The sequence below is a fragment of the Perissodus microlepis genome, chromosome 16 (genome assembly GCF_051167445.1).
Source record: "Perissodus microlepis isolate ML-2025 ecotype Zambia chromosome 16, ASM5116744v1, whole genome shotgun sequence".
NCBI lineage: Eukaryota > Metazoa > Chordata > Actinopteri > Cichliformes > Cichlidae > Perissodus > Perissodus microlepis.
Genome location: NC_140476.1, coordinates 2980993 through 3006302, shown reverse-complemented (window position 1 = coordinate 3006302; position 25310 = coordinate 2980993). Strand labels below are relative to the sequence as shown.

The 25310-nt window shown below is 38.5% G+C and overlaps 1 protein-coding gene across 1 annotated transcript in view; it reads left to right on the top strand.

Annotated features, from left to right (window-relative positions):
• LOC146370193 (polycystin-1-like protein 2) overlaps positions 1–10422 on the top strand; it is a 41203-nt gene extending 30781 nt beyond the window's left edge. The window contains exons 30-40 of the mRNA XM_084908331.1: positions 169–265; positions 357–479; positions 664–849; positions 1920–2250; positions 2385–2518; positions 2726–2853; positions 4875–5035; positions 5157–5367; positions 6181–6282; positions 6419–6550; positions 9903–10422. Of these exons, the coding sequence (XP_084764457.1) occupies positions 169–265; positions 357–479; positions 664–849; positions 1920–2250; positions 2385–2518; positions 2726–2853; positions 4875–5035; positions 5157–5367; positions 6181–6282; positions 6419–6550; positions 9903–10109 (1812 nt within the window). The 3' untranslated portion in view covers positions 10110–10422. The remainder of the gene's footprint in view (positions 1–168; positions 266–356; positions 480–663; positions 850–1919; positions 2251–2384; positions 2519–2725; positions 2854–4874; positions 5036–5156; positions 5368–6180; positions 6283–6418; positions 6551–9902) is intronic.
• Positions 10423–25310: the final 14888 nt, after the last annotated feature.

The following is a 25310-nucleotide window of genomic DNA, read 5'->3' as shown; positions in this document are numbered from 1 at the left end:
AGAAGAACATTTGTCTGTTATATACATACCCTTAAGATTTCCTGCACAGTTAAAATTTCAGTTACACAATTTTCTTATAATTTAACGTTTCTAATAGAGATCATTTTTTGTAAATTTAAATATTTACTCGAAATAAACCACTGTATTTATTCATGCCTCTCAAAACAGGTGCTTTGTTTTGCAATCTTCTTTGCTCTTGTGATTAAAAAAGTCGACGAGGAAGATTTTCAAAATGTTCAATTTGAAAGAAACCACAGAAATATCGGTAAAATATCAAGAAAAACTCTAGAAAGCATACTTTCGTCCTCTTTTGTTTAAATACTGAACATTTCTTTGGCAACAAACTTCATCCACAGGTGAACAAATGTTTGTGCGCTATGGCAGTGTTTATGAGCCGCCGCCTCTGGCAGACGTAGAAAGAATGAGGAGGAACAGGATGCTGGAACAGAAAGCCTTTGCTCTAATCAAGGAGATACTGAGTAAGTAGACACACAAAGAACTGCGAATTAACCTGATTAAAACAAATTGAAGGAAATCTTCATCAAGGACAGGAACTGCAGAAAAAAAAAATAATAATTTTGACTACAACTTATCTTCCAGGGATGTTGTAAGTCTGACCTGAAATTAATGCTGGGTTTGACTTAATCCCCCTGTATGTTTCAGTCTACATGGGGTTCCTGTGGATGCTGCTGCTGGTGGCACATGGCCAGAGAGATCCAAATGCTTTTCACCTAAACACACACATTAAACAAAGATTCTGTGGAAACGTCCCAGCCACCATGGCAATTCAAGATGTATTCAACTGGGCCAACACATCTCTACTCAGTAACCTCTTTGGACAATATCCAGGTAAATATTCGTTACAAAAATGACAGTCAAACAGGACAGGGCTTCGCTTTTATCTCTGTTGTAGACGTTGCCAGTTACTGGCCACCTCCTCTAATCGGCAGGCTCAGTAGACTGTTATCAAAGGAATATGGGAGAAATGGTTTTGCAAAGACCAACAAAAGTCCATACAAGTATGTTATCAGAGTGGAAGTGGAAAGCAATTTGATGACTTTCAACAAGGAGTCATGATTTCTGACCTGAAGCTGTTTATTCTGCTTCACTGTTTAGTTGTGTTCTTACTATGTGATTATTTCACATTCGCTTTACAATAATATGCTTGACATGCATCAAAGAGCTAGCTTTTCTTCTGCTAATACATTTAGACATACAGAGTGAGACGTTTGGCAAAGTCTCTTTTCCCCCTTTTGTTATCTCATAAAAGTTTTAGAAGATTTGAACACATGAACAGATTAATCCAGCTTTATGTCAAAGCAACTGTTTTGTGTCAAATGTCTTTTCATTAATATCTGTGTATTATTTTAAATATTGTGCCTTAAGTCTTCACTGAGATTGCAGTGATATCAAATCTGAACTTTGGTGCAGGAAGTACAGATTAGTATTATCTATTATTCTATATTTTCCGCCTCTTTTTTACATGTGCCCTTTTATCCCTCAGCCGTTAAAGGTTGGTGGAGTACTGCTGTCACCCTGCCAGGTGGTCGGGCAGGCAGTGTGGACACCCGACTTTGTAAACAGCAAAAGCCAGGATTTTCAAATTTATACCACAGGTGCATCAACTAAAAGGGTTACACACATTCAGATCTTGAGGTGAAGGTCAGAAGTCTAGGTTTTTTTTAATCTTGTCAACACAAGACACATGACAGTTTTCCCAGCGTATGTTAGAGTGCTTTGACTTGAACCTTTTAGCTAAATCTATAAATATATACATGCTACACAAAGGTTTGTCATCCTGAACTGCGATGATCTTTGCAGCTGGGCAGGTGCGTGTAGGTACGACCTAAAAAGGCCGTAGCCTACTCAAATGAAAAATAAATGACAATAAGAATGAAATGTAAAATACTGTGTTCCAGGATTCATCACTGATGGAAACTCGAAGCTTCTGGGAAATGCACGTCTTCGTCAACTGAGAGTGAAGAAGAACTCGTGTCAGATTGCAGGCCCCATGCTAAAGATGGTGCCAGGCTGTAGCGCTCCATATTCATGGGAAGCGGAGGACATGGGCTCCTACGGACCTGGCTGGAACACGTCTGTTGGAAATAACATCTCTGCAAGCATTTCCAGTCCCTGGACGTACCAGACACACTCTCAACTCAGAGCTTATCCCGTCTGGGGAGAATTGGCGCTCTACAGAGGGGGAGGCTTTTCAGTGGAGCTCGGCCCAGATTTACAAACTGCAACCAGGTCTGTACCTTAAGAAAAATCGAAAGAATACCCAAGATGCTCTGTTGTCTGAGAGTTAATAGTCTTCTTAGTTGGTTTTAAAATGAATATATGGAATATATTAACAAGATTAATTCTTTAATCTTTATCCACAGCACCCTCGACTATCTGTTCAACAATATGTGGTTCGATGTGTACACGCGGGCCATCTTTGTTGAGTTCACTGTTTATAATGCAAATGTGAATCTGCTCTGCATTGTCACGCTTTTGCTGGAGTCCCCTGCTGTAGGTAAGGAGAACTGTAATGCATTTAAAGCTTTGTTAAAGAAGACTCTATAGACTGGATAACACATCAGACTTTATTAGTTTTCATATGTAACTGCAATCTACATTTATTCCCTTTTTTACACCTTCATACTGAGAACTCCGTCAGCCTATGATTGAGATCACATTAAGCTGTACGCATGTAAGTGAAGTCTTCTCTCTGACTTTGCAGGAGCCTTTCAGTTAAACAGTGAAATGCAGAGTGTTCATCTCTACCTGCCAGGTGACGGCCTTCACATCTGCATTATGACCGCTGAGATCATTTATATGCTTTTCATCCTCTATTACATGTTCAATCAGGTAAATACAAACATTATTAATACATAATGTAATCTAGTTCCAAATATTGTTTTCTATGTATCCAGTTAAATAGACTAACTTCATTTAGCCAATGAGGTTTAAACAAACTTAGACTGGCATCATCATCACTTTTTGGTTTCCTGACCATTATTTTCCTGAGAGTGAGCAGTTACTGTTTGTTACTGTGACCGGCAAGAATTAGTCTAACGTGGATTAACTACGAGTGTCGTGAGGCTGAACAGTCAATGAAGCCACTCTGCATGTTTCTATTAATCATTTTTTATTAAGTCGTTACTGCCTGTTAATCCAGAAGCAATTAGCAGCTAAATCAGAGCATGTCAAATGCTGTGCAGCTCTACTGTACTGTAATTACGAGGAAATTACAAAGTTGATGCTGATGTAATAGCATTAATCTTATTTGTCATTCGTAATAATCATTTTGCTTTTTAGTGCATCACTGAGTCACATGTTAATCACGTCGTTTCAGTTCATTCAGGCTCATTTTGCGTGTGATCGTGGGTGTCGACCATTAACTGTAATTTCTGAGCCAATAAGCTCCTATTGTGTGCCTTTTGTTGCAGTCCCTTAAGATTATTATGGTGACATAAGCACACAGCTTATTTTACTGTATCTGTCAAGATGTCATGTAGCTACACCCCCTCTGAAATTCACCTGAAAGTCCCAAAGACTGCATGTTAAATTAACTGCAGTAAGAGCTTTAGACAACATATACTCTCAATGCTATTTTTATCTGTCTTTGTATTGCTCTCTCATAAAGATTTTTAGGGTTAGATAAACAGTATACAGTAAATGCTTATATTTAAAAACCTCTTATGTGAGTGTTACAGGTACCGGGTGGCAGCACCTGTAGACAGCTATATATGTGTCCTGTAAACAGGAAAGAAATGATCAGACAGGGAGACGTGTCTTGCCGTTTCCTGAATACTCCGCCATTATTTATTCAAATTCACAATTATGCACTCCTTTTATTACTTTTACAGTATTACAACTGTGTATTTACTTATTCTTAACATAGCTCACACATTCTCCATATGTGTTACCAACTGTTACCAACTAGACTAAAGGGAATTAACACATTCCAATGTTATAAACATGACCAATTTTCTTGTAAGACTTGGTTCAAAATGAATTCCAACAAGACAAATCTATAAATCTCAAATAGCTTGAAAGAATGGTGTAATCAGCACCATCTTGACATGTGCACTGAATTCACGGAAACACTTTATGGCAGAAACAAGATACTGAAACAATACAGAATAACGGTGGAGCCGATCACTAACATCACAGAGCATAGGAGGTGTGCGACCCAAACTAACATGCTAACCATAGCATGCTGCTAAAGCCCTAAACAAATACTTACGTAAGTCTAATTTACTGTATTACACAATGTTGTACGCTTTCACTTTCCAACCGTAATGGTTAATCTATGCTATATAATGGATGTGATTGCTATTATATTCTATTTCGGGCACGATACGAACCTGTAAACAGGAAAGAAATGATCAGACAGGGAGACGTGTCTTGCCGTTTCCTGAATACTCCGCCATTACGAGAAAACAGCGCGGAGCATGCGCTTCAGGCTGCTAACAACAGGCCAAACCATGGTGTCACACTGCCACCTACTGGTACAAAAATGGAGTGTCCGCTACAAATATCCCAGGGTAGTTACCAAGTTTCCTGCTAAAATTACTGTAGTTATTTAGGGAATTCCCAAATGGAAATATCACTTACATTGAAAGTGAAATTATTTAAATTAATTCACATAAATGTGATCACACATTAGTGGGTATCACATGAGCACTTAGACTTTCATTAAATATGATCAGATTATTTTCACATGCATTTGGGCATCATGGGACAAATAAGCACTTTTATTTGTGCAAATTGTCAACATATGTTTGGTGGTGTTCCTACTAAAACCTCAACAAATGCATGAGCATGCAGACAACCCCCTGCTGGATTTCATAAGAGCTGTTGCTCTCACTTCTTTTCCTGGAAAGGGGAAATTAATGAAGCAGCAGCGTTGGCTTTACTTCAAGAACAAATGGAACCTTCTGGAGCTTTCTGTCATCCTGCTGAGCTGGAGTGCCGTGGCCGCCTTTATCCAGAGGACTCTGATCACGAACCGTGATATAGCATACTACCAAAACCACAACGACAAGTGAGATTAACATAAAACTCTGCTTTAATTTTAGCTGTTTAACTGCAAAAACATGCCTCTCCCATGCTTGGTGTTATTTGGTGGGTTGTTTTTTTACTCCACATATTTCCTGTTTTTATAGGTTTGTCAGTTTTTACCAGACAGGCACATCAGAATCACTTTTTCAGTATCTGATGGCTTTCCTGGTCCTGCTCGCCACTGTCAAACTGTGGCACCTGCTTAGACTTAACCCAAAGATGAACATGATCACAGCTGCACTGCAGCGAGCCTGGACCAGCATAAGCGGTCTTCTTCTGATCATTGTGATCATGTTGCTGGCTTATTCCATTGCAGTAAGTATCTGGTTCCTTTGACCAAATCTTGACTCCTCGCAAATAAATAATTTTGTATTTACATGGACAAGAACAAGGACGCTTTTTTTGGTGGTGGTCGGGAGGGTTACAGCCTAATCTTAAAAGGAGAGACAGTGTCTGTCTCCTGAATCCAAACTGTAAGCTGATTCCCTGAAGAGTACTCTGAGGTCTTTAAGATAAGATGGGGAATGCTTGTTCTAAACCTTGTATCTGAGGAGAAAACTATAACACTTTGGAGAACTTGAAAAGAGAAAAGCAGTTTTTTAAATGTTCTCTAAAGCCTTTAATACAAAGATTTAAAAAAATATCTATTCTGAAAATTCATTGAAAAGATTAAATTATCTTAATAATTTTAGAAAATACACTTTTTAGTAAAATAAACAATGTTTTAAAAGTCAAGAACTCAACTTTTTGGAAACACTGAAAAATGTGACTTTGTCTAATCAATATAATTTAAATTAAAACCATCCAGTAGTTTGATAAATTACATAAAAGTCCAAAACAAAAGGACAGCTGATGCTAATCTTTTCCACTGTGTGCATTAGAGTACTTGAATAGTGATGAGCATTGACTGGAGAGCCGGGGCAGGTGGTGTTCATTACATTCGTAAATTTAAACTAATTCTTTCTGTTATAGTACAGTGTCATTATGCTTTAAACGGTGTGTGAAATACCAATAAAGTAACCTCACTCCATTATCGCCGAGATTATTTAATGAAAATTGAAATCCATGATGGGCAGGAATGATCTCAGCGGTCCTTCTGCTGATCTAATGGTAATTTCTCTCCTTTAGTGTAACGTGATTTATGGCTGGAACCTATCCTCTTATAAAACTTTCATGGATGCTCTCATGACTCTCATCGGTTTGCAGATAGGCATCTTTAACTATGATGAGGTGAGAATGATCGTCTCAGGATTTGCTGTTTTAACAAAGCACACATTAAGTCAACATTTTTCTTTTTCTGTCATTTCCAATTTGGTCAGTTAGTTTCAAAGTGGTAATAACATCTAACTGAGGCACTATCTTCTAGGTCCTGGCCAGCAGTCCTGTGCTTGGTGGGTTACTCATTGGTTCCTGTATAGTTTTTGTGACATTCGTGGTGCTCAATCTCCTGCTCTCGGTGATCCTCGTGGCATTCAATCAGGAGCAAAAATACCACAAGGTAACAAAAATCAGGATCATTTTTCTGTGTTTTAGTTATCCTCACCATACGATTTTAATCATTCAGTAGCAGTTGAGTAGTTCACGCATTTTAAATGTTACTGAATAACTCAGCTGATATTGTTGCTCTAGAGGAATAAAAGCTGAGCATTGGCCCAATGGACTTTTTAAACAGGTTTTTTAAGACAATATTGGCGAGTGAGAGGAAAATAGGAAAAGAAGTGTACCAGTTCTCAAAATAAATGGGATGAGAGGATCTGTTGTAACTACACAGGGATAAAGTTGATCACATAGGAGAGTTGCTGAAGCTAGGTTAAGAGGAGAAGTGATCATCGGTGAGCAGCAGTGTGGCTTCATGCCACAAAAAAGCACAGGTGCCTTTTTGTGCTTCACTGTGTCTTTGTGGATCTAGAGAAATGTATAGATAGGAACTTTGGTTCCTGAAAAGGATAAGCGGAAGCGAATGGATGGATGGATGGATGGATGGAACTTTGGTTCTGACAAAATCAGAGCAGCAAGGAGCTGCCATGAGGAACACCTGAAAAATAGGCCCATAGATGTGAAGGAGGATGTGCAGAGGGTTGATGTGTCACAAGAGCATAGAAGCGACAGGCTGAGGTGCCAAAAGAAGAAAAAGAAGTAACACTTGCTTATTTTCAATAAACTCTGGTTCCCAGTGTAAAGTGTACCCAGAGAAAAAATGACATGTCCTACAAAAAGCTGCAGGTTTGACACTGTCAGTCTGTTCTTGACACTTTTTTTCTGTTGTGTGATGCCTTAAGTTTACTTTGCAAATATCCACATTTTACTCCAGCTGTTTCCAGGCCACAGGCAGCAACCATCTCCCATTTCTTTAAAAATCTAAATGCAACAAAATTATACCCAGTCATGCACTTCCTAAACACATGGGCAAACTTCACTGAAATTTAAGCTTAAAAGCCAGACGAGTGCACCTCACAAAATCATTACATTCAGGTTTTGAGTGGACAAGAAGCAGACTTCCTTATTATCCAATCAGAAGTCTCTGTGTGTGAGTTTTTAACAGTAAATCAAATACAAACCGCGCAGTAACCCGCAAACCGAAAGGCTGAGGAATTAAAAGTCAAACTCAAAATATAAAACACTAAAGTCATGAAACCAAACTGGAACAGCCACAAATTCCTAACACTTGGCTGTGTTGCTTCCATTTTTATGGGTGTCAGTTATGTAAAAGCAGAGAAGGCAAACGCTTTGTCGTGTCAGTAAAGTACACCATGATCTTGTAGAGTAATTATTAAGAGAATTTGCTTCTGTGACAGAACATTTATTCATCAGCAGAGACCCGAAAGCTAAAAGACGACAAAAAAAGTGAAGTCAGTTTAATAGTATGATTGAGAATGTCTGGAGAAATATATATTTATGATGCTAATTAGCAATAATTCCTGTAAAAGGTTTCCTTGCACTCTAGTTTAAGCTACAATTTGCTGTCCAGACTGTTTGTTGGTATTTGTTAGACAGAAGCAGCCTGCTGTGTGCACTGATGGGATTGGAGATAATGCTGATATTGTCAGGCAGGAACCATCTGGCTCGCTGTCTGAAAACGCTAAGATTACATTTCTAAAGTTGTCACTTTGTGAGTAAGACAGCCCATATGGTTCCTGAAAACACAACTTAGTCTTTACACAGAAGTCGAGAGCAGCAGCCAGTAGTTTTAGGTAATGACATCAAAGTATCCCGTAACCTGTGAGTGCAAGAGTGAATTTTATTATTTCCACCATCGTTCATGTTGTCTGCTTCCTGTCCTTTTTGATAGAAATGTGTATTTATCTCAGGAAGAGTACTGACTTCTTATTCAGGAAAGACTGTGAACTCTGCAGCTTCTGCTTAAATGCACTGAAAAAAATGCAATTGAGTGGTTGTTACATTTACAAAAGTCTAACTTGTAATTTGAAGAAAATAATTTCATGTTTCTATGGTGAACGTAATTAAATCATGTAGGATCTGCATGAAGTTCAACAACTTAATTTGTTCTTGTTGAGATGACATGATAGGATCTAGTAAGAGTTTCTCACTTGTCACGAAAGTCACAAGATCACATGAGATTTCAAACTGCAGGAAAATCGTTGGAGTTATAAGAGGCAGACAACTATAAACACACAATGTGTGCTATTGCTAATTATTGTGGTTTAACCTGTCAAGGACAGAAATGTACAGAAAATTCTGCATCAAGCCTTGAAATCATAGCTTTCCTACTTTTGCTAAACCTGGATTGGTGCCGTGGTGGTTAGTGCTGTGACCTCATAGCAAGAAAGTCATGGGTTCAAATCCACAATCTGGCTAGTTTGCAGTGGGTTCCTTCTGAGCACTCTGGTTTCCTCCCACAGTTACCCATAAGTGTGAATGTGAGTGAGTTATGTTAACCAGACTCTAGACTTTGTTGAACATTGAACATACAACATGTAGTATTTAAGTGACCAAGTAGTATTGGGATAAAAGTTAGTGAATAGTGTTGGAATAAAGTGACAAAATTGTGAAGGATTTAAAAATTCCAAGATCTCATCTTACTTCATCTAAACAGGTTTCAATCATGTTTTATCGACACAAAATGCACAGGTTTGTTGAATATGAATAAGTTGTGTTGCTGTAATTTAGTTGTTTAAGTTTCTGCCAAAGCAAAACAATTGGATGCAACCACTGTCCGCTATTGAATCTGACATGTTCTTTTTTTTAAGTGCAATGTTACATAACTGCAATTATTCAGATTAACTCAGGGCACTTTGGAGGGTTGTGAAAGCTTTTAATGATCTATTTCACTGGTGGCAATTAAGAGACATTACATAATTCAGGAGTCAGTGATACTTGTTTGCACACATTAACTGAGACAGCTAAGAGAATGCAATAAAATCTTTCACTAAGGATTCCAGGTTAAAAATATTCTGCAGAATCAAACTGATCAAAAATTGCCTCCAGGCCAGCAGGCTGTTTCTGCCAGTTTGGTTCTGACCTGAGGTGTAATTCTCAGTGTTAATTAAAGCGTTCTGCATTCAGACAGTGTCCATTCTGTTAACTTTTAATGGTTTTCTAAGTCACTGAGTGGGACTCCTAAATAGGAGACACAGCAAGAGTTCAGTTCCAGCATGGTTTATTTATTTATTTCTATTTTTCAAATAAATGCTTTTACAAAGGGAAAACATTGATGTAAGTGAGGAAGCACAGCGGTTTTATTGTTAAAAAGTAACCATAGGAGCTGAACTGTACACCCACATTTTAGGATTCGTATTTCAAACTTGCATGAATATGTGCAAATGGTCAAAAGAGCTCTCGCCATCTGCAGTTCTTTATTATGGATTTTGAATCTGTGCTTCCTTACCCAGCCTTCTGAAGAGGAGGAGATTGTCGACCTGATGCTGATGAAAATCTACAGTCTTTTTGGCATCAAACGTAAACATGCAAAAGACACCCGGGAGTCCGACGTGAGCGGCGGATGTGGCTTGGCCCAAAATAACAGCAGAAATATCTTCAGCACTTCTTCTCCTGATGCCAACATTTTTCAGATGTCTGACAAATACGTAAACCTCTAAGGACGTACTGTACTTTCATTCCATGGTGTTCTCTCCTATCCTTTGCTTTTTTCCCTCTTGGCAGGTCAGAGCATGCTGCACTGTTTTGTGAATATGTGTAATAACTTATCATAACACACAGAAATACATTATTTGTTGAGATAAATAAGATATTTAGAGCATGTTGGACTCAGTGTTGTTTTCTTTGCAACGATGATACTCAGGTTGCCAAAAACATAAGAACTATATGAGTATTTCATACATATATTGTAAGTATATAGTTTGTATGTGTCTCGTAATCATACAATCAATGTTTCAGCTTTAAAATAAAGAGAAAAATGCATTCATGTGTGTGATTCATGTGTTTGTTTCTAATAACCACTGTTATTCATTTAATATCCCCCAAACAGCTTTGATTTTTCTAAAACACGCTGTCCTTGCAGGTCGAGCTTACTGAAACTGGTTTGTTCATACAGTATTCACAGACACTGCAAAATAGATGAGAGTCCATCACCAAGCAGATCGCAGCCAAACACACGCAGGCATCATTAGAGAGGCTTCGTCTTTTGCAGACTGTCAGGTTCTCACATCAGTGATCTCATTTCTCACTTGTCATGTTTGGATGGTTATAAAAGACATTTTCATGCACTTTTGAGATATTTAAATTCCAACCACTTTTCATGAACCTAACCAAAAAGTTGTTGGTGCATAAAACTAACCAGTAAATTCAAGGTAACATAATTTAGACAAATCAGCAAAGCAAAAGTCTCAAATGTAACATAAGCTGCAGGGTCAACAAGACTCAACTTCCACTCAGCCACAACAGCATTAACAAGCCAAACTCAGGCAAAGATCATTTTAATATTCAACTCGACTGCTAAACATGGTTCAGGTCCGTCTTCTCTATTCTTTTTCCATATGAGGGTGCTTTGTGACACTGACCCAGAAAAGAGGAAGTATGTTTCTGCAGTGTCACTAAGTCAGAAACATTAACAGATGTGTGTGAGTTAAAATGTACTAGAGCATGTGCTTTGAGCCACTGTGGACGTCAGGTTCTGTCTGAGAGACACAATGTTGGATTCTCAGCATATGAGAGCACACTCGATCATGCAGCAGCGAACAGCGCAGAGGTCGTGACAGTTTCTGGTGGTTTTGAAAGTCAAGCATAAGAACATGCTGAGCACCCTTGAACATTATGAAAAATGAAAGTTAATAGGATTACCTTCTCACAATAAGCTTACACGGTGTAAAGACAGCTGTTCACGAGGACTTTATAAACAACATTTTGAGAACCCCAAAGTGTACATCAAAGAACAAATCTCAGCAATTACTTTCTGAAAATAAAACTGCAATACTCTGGAAATCACGCAGGGCTGTGCAGGTCACATTCATAGATGAAGTCTAGGTCTATTATATGGGAATTTCTGCCTCTATTGACATCCTGCAATCATCCTGGGTCCAGTAACTAAAGCAATTCAAATCAGTTCTCAATTTTTTGTCATCTCAAGGGACTTAGTGCACATAGGTCAAAACCTTACACATGTCTGTAGCGAGCAGGGAGTGGGTCAAAATCCCAGGACTCAAAATCTCAGCTTTATTTATGTCGGCAAAAACAGCAGAGAAGACAACAGCAAACAGTTACTGGGCAGGATAGGAACTGACTGCCAAAAACTACTGACAGACCCCACACACACAAAGAGACAAAACACAACAACAAGCAGAGGGAGATGCAGACAATACATGATTAAGGGATGTGGAGACGCATGGGAACACAGCTGAACTGAATCATAAATAATTAGATGGGAGACTACAAAATTAGAACAGGAAGTAACACACGGACTAAGACTTGATACTGGGACTAAACAGGCATGGAGACATGACAGACTGGGGAGACAAAAACACAAAACACTGGTAGAACCAGGGAACCAGAAGGCAGAAACTACAGATGTCATGGACACAAGACAGAGACAGACCAGACCCAAAGTCCAGAACAAACAAAACAAATTAAAATGAAATGTTTAAAATAAGAAAATGTAACCACTGTAACAAATAATATGAGCACATTTTGAATCTGAAAAGAGGAGTACGTTGCAAAAAAAAAAAGAAGAAGCTGGGACTGAGGCAGCAAAAGGCTGGAAAAGTAAAAGTAGTGTGGCTTAGAGTAACTGGCAACAGGTCAGGACTGAGTATAAAAAGAGTCTCTGAGAGACAAAGATTCCTGTGAGATTTTCACCAATCTGCAAAAAACTGTCAACAAACTGTGGAACAATTAATGGACTTCAACATAAAATTGGAAAGACTTTGAATATCTCATCATCTGCAGTTCATAATATCATCAAAAGATTCCAGAAATTCCAAATTTAAAGATTATAGATTCCCAAATAATAATGATCATAATGAAGTTTACCGGGTACAGAGAAAAAGATGACAGCGAGTGGAAAGTATAAATTATTGGACTAACATGGCAGAGTTAACACAGTAGTAGAAGAAGTGAGTGGCATGGAGGAGATGAGAGGCGCTCACTGCAGTCCTTGAACATCTGGATACAAAGCAGCATAGCTAACAGATGGTTTAGGGTCACGTTTCATCAAGAAGGAAAGGTTTAAGCATAATGGCAGAGAGAAACCTCGTTCCACTGGAGAAGAGGAAGCAAAGAGACGAGAAAGATGAAGAGAAGCTAATATTAGCATCAAGGTCATCGCTGTCAACTCAAGGCAAACATGACCCCTGACCAGCCAATCAGTTTTCTATCCTGTGCAACAATTGCTGTGTCACCTCCAGAAATGCACGAGTGCTATGTAAATCAGAAGTGTGATGCATACATAAAGTGATGAAGAAACCCAAAAAACTCGTAGTGTGATGTTTGTAATGTGCGTGATGTGTGAGCGCGAGAAACCAAATGTCATAGGTAATGAGTCATGATTGTATATGCAAATGCAGTAGCCAGCTGGTGTTTAAACTCAGCTGGTTCTGAAGCTTTCTCTTTTTTGTATTGCAGCAGTTTCAGTTAACACAATTCTTCTTCAACATTCATGAGCTCCAACTCAGACTTCATGCAAAAGGTGAAAATCAGACATGTGGAATCACAGAGTGGATCACAGGGATACACTGCAGATCATAATTAGTAGGATTTTATTCTTACACAAAGTCTTTTATTTTGAGATTTGTTTTAGTGAGAGTGGCATTTCTCATTATGCACTTAAACTGATATCCCCATTAAAGAAAAATTATACAACTGATTTTGTCTATTAGAGTCTTAGAAAAGGAATACAATTTGTCAGGTTAGGATAAAGCTGCTTAATATCAGTCATGTCTAATCCAGCAATAAGATATAAAAGAACAAGACAAGCCCACTGCTTGAACACCTGAATTGACTATGTGCACGTTAGCATATGCTACTTCCGGTGCGGAAACTCCTGTGGGGAGCTTTGTTTCCGGTGTCCTATTCGCGCCTGGTTTATGGTCCAAAACAAGTTAAGCAAATGAATGAATCAAGCGGCGATTTACATTTCTATAGATGTCTTGGGCATTTACCCAATATATCTGTAAATGATGTTCATCGACTTGTTGATATTTTTTCCCTGCACCTCAGGGCAAAAGAGAAAAGGGATTCAAATGTTATATTTCTCAGCTGTCCCTCGTTTATCGCGGGTGTTATGTTCTAAAAATAACCAGCGATAGGTGAAATCAAGTAGCCAATTTTATTTTTTGACGGTGCAAAACATTTCGTGGACATCGTGGACATACAGTACTGCACTTCAGAGTCACACTGCTAGCGATCGATGCAGCGATTCTGTACTGTGCAGGAGAGACGTCACGGAGGAGATCGTCTGCAGCGATCAGGACGCAGGACACAATGTGACATAAAAAAAATAAGCATGCAAACTTGCACTAAAAAAATCTGCGAAACAGCGAGGTGAAAGGTGAACCGCGTTATTAGCGAGGGACCGCTGTAATTTTTAAGGTAAGTCACAACATATTCTTCGTAAATACTAATGTATAGAAACCCTTACCAGCAATCATTCATTTTTTGTGTGGCTTTTTTCACGGTTTGTTAACATGCTGTGTAGGTGTGTACTTGACTAGCTGATATCGACATAATGGGGGAAACATCTGGTTTGACTATTCTTCACCTGTAGTTTGAATGCTGAACAGTTGCCTGTTTAAATCATAAGACCAGTCACTATACAGAGACGTGCTTCTGAATGTGGACGATGTGTCTTCTGCTGCAGTAATGCAGTTCTGCTTGTGTTGAGTGATGTAAACAACTGATCGATCTAAACGCTTTAAACGTCAAAATTGATCATTAGATTTTTTTGTGACACAACAGTGGTGAGTGTTCCCACCTTCTGCTCTTTGTAACTTAACGCGATCTTTCCGTTTTCGAGTTTTGGACATGATTTTGGAGTATATCTTTGCAGTAGCGATTGACTGCAAAGTAAAGCTACCGGAAATGTACAACTCCACATCCGGTCTCAAACCAGGAAGTTAGCATTTTCTCGTGCACAGGGTCAATTGAGACGAGGTTAAATTACAGCAAGAGTCCTCCTGAAATGTATTTAAGGAGCGCTAGAATATAAATGAGGGTACTTTGTGAAGGTCTAAAATACATATTTTTTGCTCATATTAAACAGGCTTATGCTCTCTCAGACAGCTTTACAAGTGAGAAGCCTAAATATAATTCAGTTCTTTCTAAAGATACTGTACATGAGGCATCAGCGATGACTGCGATTTTAATTCTCTAAAAGGTAACATTTGTTTAGAAAGAAGCTAATGAAGTCACTGCTACTGAGCACAAAACCAGCTCTTTATTTGTTAGGTGGACTACAGAAATAATGAGCAGGGAGGGTTTTTGGTTTGTTTGGTTTTTTGATAAATAACAGGTGCATCACACTTTGTGGTCTCCTTCCATGTGTTATTATGTTATTTCATTTTAAGCTTGGCACTGTCTTTTTTAAGGCATACCTTTATAAATAATCACAGCACAGATTAAGCCTTCCTGATGGCACGGTGGTGCAGCGGTTGGCACTGCCACCTCACAGCATGGAAGTTCTGAGTTCAGATCCAGTCTGGGACCACTTTGTGTGCAGTCTGTATATTTTTCCCCAACTGGATGTGTTACTGTAGGTTAAATGGAGTTTCTAAACTGACTGTAGGTACAGTTCTCTGTCTCTTTGTGTTATCGCAGGTGTGCCCAGCCTCTCATCCTATAACGTCTAGAATATACTCCAACCTTCCTGCAACCCTGAATTGGATAAGCGGAAGAAAATGTATGGATGGGTAGGTCATTATTTCATGTTTTTCATTGTTGTATGCATTGAGCATGCACTAACAACAATGTAACCTTCTTAATCTTTTTAGAAACGTTTTTAGCAATTGCCGTTACTTACATCAACATCTGTTTGAAGTCCTTTTAGTGTGCTGCAAAGATACCCTTACTACACTTTCCAGCAAACAACTATTTTTGTATGCAAATAATGTATTATTATCCTTTTATCAATTAGAAGAAAATAATGCAAACTAAAATCTTCCACTTCTGGAAGAGTATGAATCTTGTGGAAAAATAATCTACCAAGAGATGCAATCGAACTCATCAGCTCTCAGTTTGAAGACAGCTTCTTGCAAACCAGTCAGTGCAATGGTATGGTTTCCCAGAGGTTTTACAACAATACTGTTTTCTTTGTACAAGGCGGCCTCACTTTTTCTGACCAACTGGCAGGTGAGTCACTTCCCTGAATCACCTGCCTGTCCGTAGGGTGTCTTGCATTGAAATCTGCTGCAATGACCCGGTTACTGCGTTCACCAGATATCAACACAATTTCGATCTGCTCCTCACGTGTTAACCTCTTCGACATGTCAATGGCTGTGAACAAAGAGAAACAGCAGATTTCAATGCAAGACACCCTACGAGACCACCCATCTCCCATGCTACAGTCAGTAAACTGCTTGCTAAGTTGTTGCTATCAGTGTGTGAAGAGTGGGAGAAGAGGGTTGCATTGACAATCCAACACAATGGGCAGCACATTGAACACATTTTATAAGTGGTCAGAAACTTGTAAATAACTCATGAAAGAATAAAGTTACGTTGAAACCAAGCACACCATTGTTTTTCTTGTGACATTACCAATAAGTTTGATGTGTCACATGGCCCTCTTCCTATTGGAAAACAAAAGTTGTATCCAAGATGGCCGACTTCTAAATGGCCACCATGGTCACCACCCATCTTGAGGAGTTTGCCCCCTCACATATACTAATGTGCCACAAACAGGACTTTAATATCACCAACCATTCCCATGTTATTACGGTGTATCCATATAAATGGCCCACCCTGTATATTTATATGTGTTATTTCATTAAAAAACCTTAAATTTAACCCACAACACAGTAAAGTATTGTTTCCAAAGTACTTTTAAAAGCATGTCCTGCCACTCCCATGACAAAAATAACTAAAATGTTTGCTGATTTTGCCCAAAGATGTTTTATTTCCCCTTGTCAAGAGATTTATTCTAAGAGACACTTCTTCAGCTGAGAGTCAGAGAGTGGAGACACACACGCTGCAGATTTTACTTGCAAGAGTGGGGGGCCTGTGAAGTGTGCGCTCTGTTCTTGCACTTGTCTTTATTTATACAAGAAAAATGAATACATTTGTTCAGTGGAATGTTGATACGTGAGCATGTGCGTATGTGATTTTGTGTGTGTGTGTGTGTGTGTGTGTGTGTGCGAGGTCAGAACTGCTTGTTCAACTTCTTACTATCGCTGTGGGAAGATTCAGATAAAAATATCAGAACACGTTTTATAAAGAACAATCAGTTTCAGTCTAAGCAAGGAAAAGGTCATCATGCAGTATTCTATCACATGTAAACTTATATCATTAAAAGCTTATACTGACTACTAAGTACAATTTTCCATTAACATTCCCTCCTGTTGTCACGTATAAGTTTTAAGTGAGATATCAGTATGTAACATCTTGTTGTACATTTTCTGTCACATCATCATTAATCACACAAAGTCCTCATGTTCCAACAGGTCGGGGTCATCATCATCATCATTTGTCACGGCTTGTTGTTTTTCTAACCATTCCTCATCAGGTGTTAATTTTGCTTGTTTATTCTCCATTTTCAAAGATTTTGCTGGGCCGTCACTGGCACGCTTGACTTCAGAGTGGTTTACTGATACGGCCTTCGACTTCACCCTAAAAGTGAACCGTTATCAGTTTTATGAGATGAAACTCAACCTTTGTCACTAGTACGTGAGCCTCAAGCAAAGAAAACAGTTTCAACATTACCTGCTGCTTCTGGGCAGGTGAAGTTCCAGGAAGCCAGTGTCCATCCCATTTTAAGCATTGTAATAAGAAGTTAATGAAACTACCATTTCAATTTATTACATAGTAACACATATGTATAAAAAGAAATGCCTGATGTCTACCTGATTATTACCTACCTGATTATTTTTACCATGGATTGTAAAAAAATAAATATAGATTATTCATTCACTTAAACACCAGAATCCAAAGTATAATTAAATAAATATGAACTTATTCAGTGATGATTATAGAGAAGATATAAGGAGTGAGAAAAAAACAGACTGATGATGAGCTCTTCTGACTCATTTCCGTAGAGATAAAGTGGCACTGCGCTGTAAATTCATTAATTTATCTCAAGAGAAATCGCCTCTGCTTTCAGAGAGGAAAATAAAACAGGCAAATATTCTCAGCTCTAATGCCCGTCTGTTCTCTCTTTTCTATTTCTAACAGAAAATGTATGAATAATAGTGAATTCACCCTCAGGTTAACCCATTACCCACATTTTGTGTGTGTGTGTATATATATATATATATATATATATATATATATATATATATATATATATACATACATATATATATATTAGGGGTGCAACGATACACAAAATTCACGGTTTGGTTCGGTTGGATACTTTGGTGTCACGGTTCGATATTTTTTCGATACAAAAAAATGTTCATGCCTTTTTAATTTGTCATTTTATAAATATATATTTTAACTCAAAAGTACAGTTTTTAAATTTAATGTTGCTGAAACAACAAAGTAATAAAAAAAAATCTATCTGATCGAGAAATCACTCATCTTTGGAAAAGAGAGTTTATTACAGAGAAATGGCTCTTTCCGCTTCTTCTGGGCTATATTCTCAGCAGCATATTAAACATATCAGGTCCACATAAGGAGAATCATGTGCTAACGGCTGTCTAAATTACTCGGGTAAAGTTTGTAGCATGCGTGCTTCTTGTTTTTGTCTGCTTCCACTTGTCTTTGCACTAGGATGATGTCGGAGTAAATGTGCAGTCATATTCGTTGTGTTCCCACTAGTGCTGTCAGCGTTAATCTCGTTGAAATGACGTTAACGCCACAACACGGCAAATCTCCGTTAACGAGCTACTGCGGATCGCCCCGTGCGTGGGGCTGGACGGTGCCAACACGTTAACGAGCTAACTGCGCTAATGCACTAGTTCCCACCAATGTAATTGAGCATTGCGTGGCACATCCAACATACTGTTTTACTTTTGTCCATGATGCACTTACCTTATGTCACATGAAAACCAAAATAGTTCCAAGCGCCAGATCTGAATGAGGGTGGGGGAGGTTCAATTTGCCATGTTGCAACAAGCTTAGCTTCTGTCTCGCTAGCTTGCCCTGCGCTCAGGGGCGGAGCGTGGGGGTGGCTTACTGGGCTTAAGCCCGGGTTGTTTTGTCAGAAGCCCGGGGTCTTTTGGAGTGTAATTTTTTCATAGTTAGGTGCCTGGCTGACAACTGTATAAAACAAAAAGTACACACAATATTCGAAGCACATAGTGCACACTGTGGGAATTTACAACTGTGCATGAATTCCCCCCTGATATTGGTATGATCCGAGCTCAGGCACTAAGCGACTGAGCGAGAGGGCAGGGCAGCTGCTGCCTGTGAGTGCGCTGTTGGAGAAACGGAGAAAGCCATACTAAGGAGAGCTTAAGTTTGACCAGGTACCAAAGCAAATCAATCGTGCCGTACAAATAATGTAAATATGACGGTGCATCACGAAAGATTGATATCAAACTGATCACTTGACCCATATTACGTTACTTGCTCTTCAAGTGAATCAACAAATGGTGAAATGAAAAGCCGAACAAATGCTATTTTTTTAGAGAGTCTTAGCTTACGTGTGTTTATTTCATATTTTCAGTTCTTACCCTCCCCGACTAAATAGGTTTCAGTTATGTACTGAAATATAAGAATGGACATTAGAGGGTTCTTTCAAAGAAAACACTCAGGTAAATGTTATTTTATATATTATGCTTTGTATGTTGTTCAGTATATTTCTATGCAAAACAAGAGGGATTTCAGTACACAGCAGGATATTCACATTGGTAACCAGATATTTACATACACTTTAGGGAGAAAACATAAAACATTTTTACTGTACAACATCAATTTAGAGTAAACTTTTATTTTAGATAAATATTGAAATATCTTTTGAATTAGTTAAATGTCAGAATAAAGAGAGACAGAGCTTCTATTTTTTTATCACTTTGATCAAATTTAGGAGTACATGTACACTAAGTTTATTGTTAATTAATAAGAAAACTCCAGACGATTCCATTCTGAGCTGAAGAAGCTTCTGATTGGTTAGTAGAGTCCATGTGAGTAAATTGGTGGCACAGCTGTGGATGCATATAAGGCAAAACACAGAGCCTGTTTCTTTGAAATGGGAAAATCAAGAGATGTCAACCAAAACACCAGGAAAAGAACTGTGGACCTCCATAAGTGTGGCTCAATTTTGAATACAATTTGGTGCCATTTGCAATTAAGAAATACAGATAGTTTCTCTCTTTACTCTTAAAGTTAACAAATATGTTTTTTATATTTATCAATCTAAAAAAATAAACATTTAGTCTGATTTGATGTTACAATTAAAAAAGTGTTTGTGTTTTGATCTGAAGAGTGTGTAAATATCTGGTTTCAACTGTATATTTGATGATTGTCAGCACAAAGAGGGAGAGAGAGGAACAGAGAGGGAGATGGAGAATGAGGACAGAACAGAGATGGAACAAGAGCAGGTGAGACACACATGTTAGTCAAATGGTTGTTTACCAAAAGTATCACCGTATCATAGGTCCTCATGTATCTTGTACCTAGTGTTTCTTTTTAGGTTTGCTATTTTTCAAATTCTACATTTATTAAGTTATGCAGGCTTGTTTGCACAACAAGGCTAAATAATTATGTAAACTTTTCTCAATCTAAATAGTGGACTTTGGTAGAATTAAAAAAACAAGTGTAGTACAGGTCTATGATGATTTTTAGTGCTACTATCATCTAGTTCTGATTCTGGTTCTGTCTTGGTTAAATCCTCAGTAGTCCTGATTTTGAACTGTTGTAGTCCTGTTTTAATTCCGGATCAGTTCTTGGTCTGGTTGAATTGGGGTTTAGTCCTCGTGTCTTGATACAGCCCCGACTTTGTTCTGCCTTGCTGCTTAATTAAAAAACTAGTTTAAGGTGTCCTGCACATGTGATTAGGGATGGGTATTGATAAGATTTTCACGATTCCGATTCCATTTTCGATTCTGTTTAACGATTCGATTCTTTATCGATTCTCTTATCGATTCTTTTTAAAAAAGGAGAACACTAAGGTCGATTAGCTTAGAACTTTGTTTTATATCTTCTCTTTGAACAAGATATAAATTTAGGAGTAACATGGCCTTACAAACCCAACAGTGAGATCTTAAGAGATCCACAGCCTACGGCTCTTCAATGGGGTGTCACAGGGTCCCCAGGAAAAAAAAAATGTAAATGTAAAATAATAAAATAAATATTCTTCTGTAGCAATAACAAAGTATAACATAAATTATTCAGTAGCAATTACACAAGAATATTCAGTAATGTCCCTGCCTACAATTAAACACATTCACTTACCGAAAATCATCTGCTGTGGCAAATGGGTTCAAGCCTTTGAACACAAACTTAGTCACTGCTCGGTGACATTCGTCTATCCTGGCCTGAAAGGAGACGCTACCGGTAGACTGCAGCGAGAACTGCCAGCATCTGAGCCAGACTCTGTCTCTCTCATCATGGTCACCTAAATGCACAGTAATGGCAGGTTTTGTGATAAGGCAGATCGCGCTAACATAATATGCACTGTTAGTTGATTATTTACCTGCCGCATTAATGGGAGAGGACGTGCAAACGTTACTGCTGCTGCTGGGTTGAGATTCACGAGTCCAGAGCGGAATTAAAAACACGACATTCATTTAAGGTCATCACGTGTTTTGTGAGCAAATGCTTTTGCATATTCGTAGTGTTTCCTCCGTTAAATGAAATATCTACTTTGCAAGTATTGCAAGTTGCCCTGTTGTCATCCATTCTCGTAAAGTATGACCAAACTTTTGAGCGTTTAAGCCGCTTAGGCGCCGTATTTCCTGCCAGGTAAATGACGTTCCGCAACATGGTGACGTCATTCGGGGCGACTGGAATCGATAAGGGAATCGTTTGCAAAAATGGCAAACAATTCCAAGGAATTGAAACAGTGGGAACCGGTTCTCAACAAGAACCGGTTTTCGATACCCATCCCTACATGTGATATATATTTTTCCCTATATGAAGTCATTCTTTTTTGAACAAAACTCAAAACAGAGCCTATTAATCTTTCAGTCATTTCTAACCCCCCCCCAAAAAAAATAAAAAATAAAAAATCCCACATGCATACTACCCTTTAGGGCTAAGCCCCGGGTGTTTCAAATGTCTGGCTCCGCCTCTGCCTGCGCTCAGTGAATCTGCGTTCGACTACTCCGCCTAGGCTGCACTGTCGAGCACAGATCCACTGAGCGCTCAACACCGACAGCATCGTCCGAAGGAAAGGTGATAAAATAAATTTAAAAATTTGTATTGTTCGATACATATGTGTACCAAACCGAAAGCACTGTACCAAACGGTTCAATATCGATACGAGTATTGTTGCACCCCTAATATATATATATATATATATATATATATACATATATATATATATATATATATATATATGAAAATAGCTTTGTCTGTCATTGTTTCACAGATTAGCATCATCAAGACCAGACAATATCAAAAGTGGCCTTTAGGTGTCACTGTGGAGAAGGGTGTCGCATTGATACAATTGTTACAAATGCTACAATATAATTCTAGCACAAATGCTTTGAATGTGTCTGTGTTTCACAACACCGGCTCGCTTTGCCCGTCACTGGCCAGCCTGCACCTGGCCGCACTCAGCAATCAGCCACCAAATAGTATAAAGGCTGTAAGAGCTGCTTGGTCAGTAAGAGTGCAAACTGGCCACGAGGGTGGAGACTTGTGGCAGTGTGCCTTGTTATTTTTTGACCTTGAGTCTAGTTTTGTTTTTGGCACTACTAGTGAATAGTTTACAAGCAACAGGAGGGTTTCTATTGTTTAACCATCCTTTTCTTTTGAGGATATTTGCATCTGCGATTGTCCTTTTCTTTAGCTGATATAGCAGCATAGGTCTCTTTTTTTGTTGGGACCTTTGTAATAAAATGATATTATTTATATAAACTACTCTGTTTGGCTTCTTTCTTTTCCTGGCTCTTACTATTGTTGTTCTCCTCATCCCCAGTCAGCTTGTTGTGGTTACATTTTCATCCTTGTGTTACGACCCGCATTTCTTTATTGTTCTTTATTATTTCGAGTTTCAGTTTTTAGGATAAAATAGGATAAGTATTCTTATCTTCACTTTTACTGTGATTTGCTTGCCTCCACTTAATGAAAACTGTTCTGAATTTCTTCTTCTTCTTCTTTTAATTCACCAGTGCAAAACCTGTTTTTTTTGTTACAATAACACTTATGCAGCTAAATTAGAATGTGTAGTGAAATGTACTACACTGTCTAATGAACTAGTAGCTCAATCATAGTCTAGTCTGATTATTGAGTAGTGATGGGGGGGGGGGGTGTTATTCCGAACTTCTGAAGTGCCATGTATCAACCTTAAATGTAGTTTATTCTCTGCTGTCAAAGCCATCTTCTTCCTCACAATCCTCATTTTTGGGTAGCATATTAGAGCACTGTAAAACAGGAATATCACATACATCATGAGCATGCGAGTACATATTTCAGCTCTGTTTTCACAGGAATCATGGGTGTGAACCAACCTAAGGATGAATCCAGGGGGAGCTTCGCTCCTCTTAATAAGACATGGACTCCCTTGGACACATGATTTGTGAAAGTTTGAGGGAGGTGAGGACTCTAAAGTACTGACAAATGCTATTTGTACAATGTATTTCTTTTCTTTTCTCGGTATCTTCATCATTATCATGGATATATAAATTGGGCTGTTATTGATGTATTATCCATGCATAAGTGTGATTCATCACTAATTCATTTAATAAGGACACCAACATGCATGTTGTTTTTTTCCAAAGAGGCTGACTTTCCTTCTCGCCTTTGTAAAAAAAGAAAATATGTCACGGTCCTGGGTCTCCTGACCCAGCGTTTTTAGTTCTTTGTGATTTTTGTATTATTGTACTTGTGTGTGATCCTTCCTGTTTTACTTTGAAGGTCCGTGTCTTATGGGAATGTGTCCTGCTTTGCTTGTCTCATCGGTCCTGATTTCTCCCAGCTGTGCCCTCCTTCTGTGTCTCATTCCCCTCGTTATTTCCCAGTGTATTTAAACCCTGTGTTTCTCGGAGTCAGTGTTGCGTCGTCCCTCATGCTGTGTGGATCTCCCTGTGTCTCTCTGTGAGTTTAGTTTGTGAGTTTCCAGTTTAGTTTGCTTTGTATGACTTTCTCCTGCCAGCAAATAAAGCTGTGATTTTGAGTTCATCCCCTGAGTCTGTGAGTCCTGCATTTTGGGTCCAACTCCTGCCTGCCGCACAGCGTTTCATGACAAAATAGAGATGAATGAAATGAACCTCCACATTAATATTTTAAAAGTGGTTTGAAGGTGCAGGGTTATTTATTTTACATAGGAGGAGGTTTCATGTCTTCTCTTAATTATATTATTCATAATCCTAATACAAAAAAAGAATGGAAACATTAAAATACAGTTTTTCAGAAAACAGATATTAAAGGAATAAAAATAGAGTAGTGACTCAGTTTTCATTTCAGAATCCACAAACAAAAAGACATTTTTCTTATCATGGTCAGGATTTCATTTTGTTTCCTCTCCTTGTAAAAGTATTATTATTTATTTATTTATTTTTACCAAAAATACTTATGGCCAGCATAAACAGTCTCTCCCTCCTCACTGCTCTCTGTGCCTTCATGATCCTGAAAGTAACAGTGTCTACTTTTCATCTGTTTTCTCATTTTTGTTATTCACATTCATTCCAGGCATGATGTCATTGTTATGAATTAAAACCTCGGAATGGGAAAAGGTACTTTAACATAGAAGGAAGTTAGTTTTCACTTAGGACAAGAGCTGCGGAGTGAAAACAGGTGAATGGAGAAGAAATGCTCAGTACATCACAGGAACTCCTCCCAAGTCTACAGCAGCATAACCCACGGGTGGTTCAGGGTCAGCTGATCCTTAACTATAAGCTTTTTGGAAAGGAAAGTCTGAAGCCTAATCTGAAAAGCAAAGAGGATTTCTGTCTCCTGATGCTCCCAATTCTTACTACCGTTTCTGAAGCCTGTTTAAATTGAATATTTACTGCACTGTGCATATGTTTCCTTGCATTTGTCACACATAACACATTCCCTTTCTTTCTCTCATTCTTTGTGTGCTCATGTTTAATCTGGGAACGGGGCTTTAGTCCATAAAAAGCGCACATTCTGAGAGAGAAAGGCCTCTCTCATCTTCACTGTGCCTTCTGTATTTTATGGTCTGTGTCAACTGCCAAGTTGCACAACCAGGCTGAACTACCACAGCCTCTGCTCCCATTTGTTATAGATTTATGACTATGTATGTACACTGTACAGTGCTTTTAGAGAATCTTTGCGAAAGACCTCAAGAAACCTGAGTTCAAACATCTAGTTCAGTTTGATAAGTGCCTTGAAAAATGCCTCTCAAACTGAAGATAATTCTCGGGGGCTAAAATCGCAGTTTTGTGCTTTCATATTTTTGTTAATGGGTTACTTTTTGCTCTGGAAGGGGTGCTTTCCAGTGTCTGAAAGAGCAAACTATCTGCCTCCAGATTAGATCTCATCACACAGATATTAGAATGACTTTGATCTTTTCATCTAACTCTCTGGGAAATAAAAAAAAAAGTCTAGACTGCTTTCTTTGGGTTTAT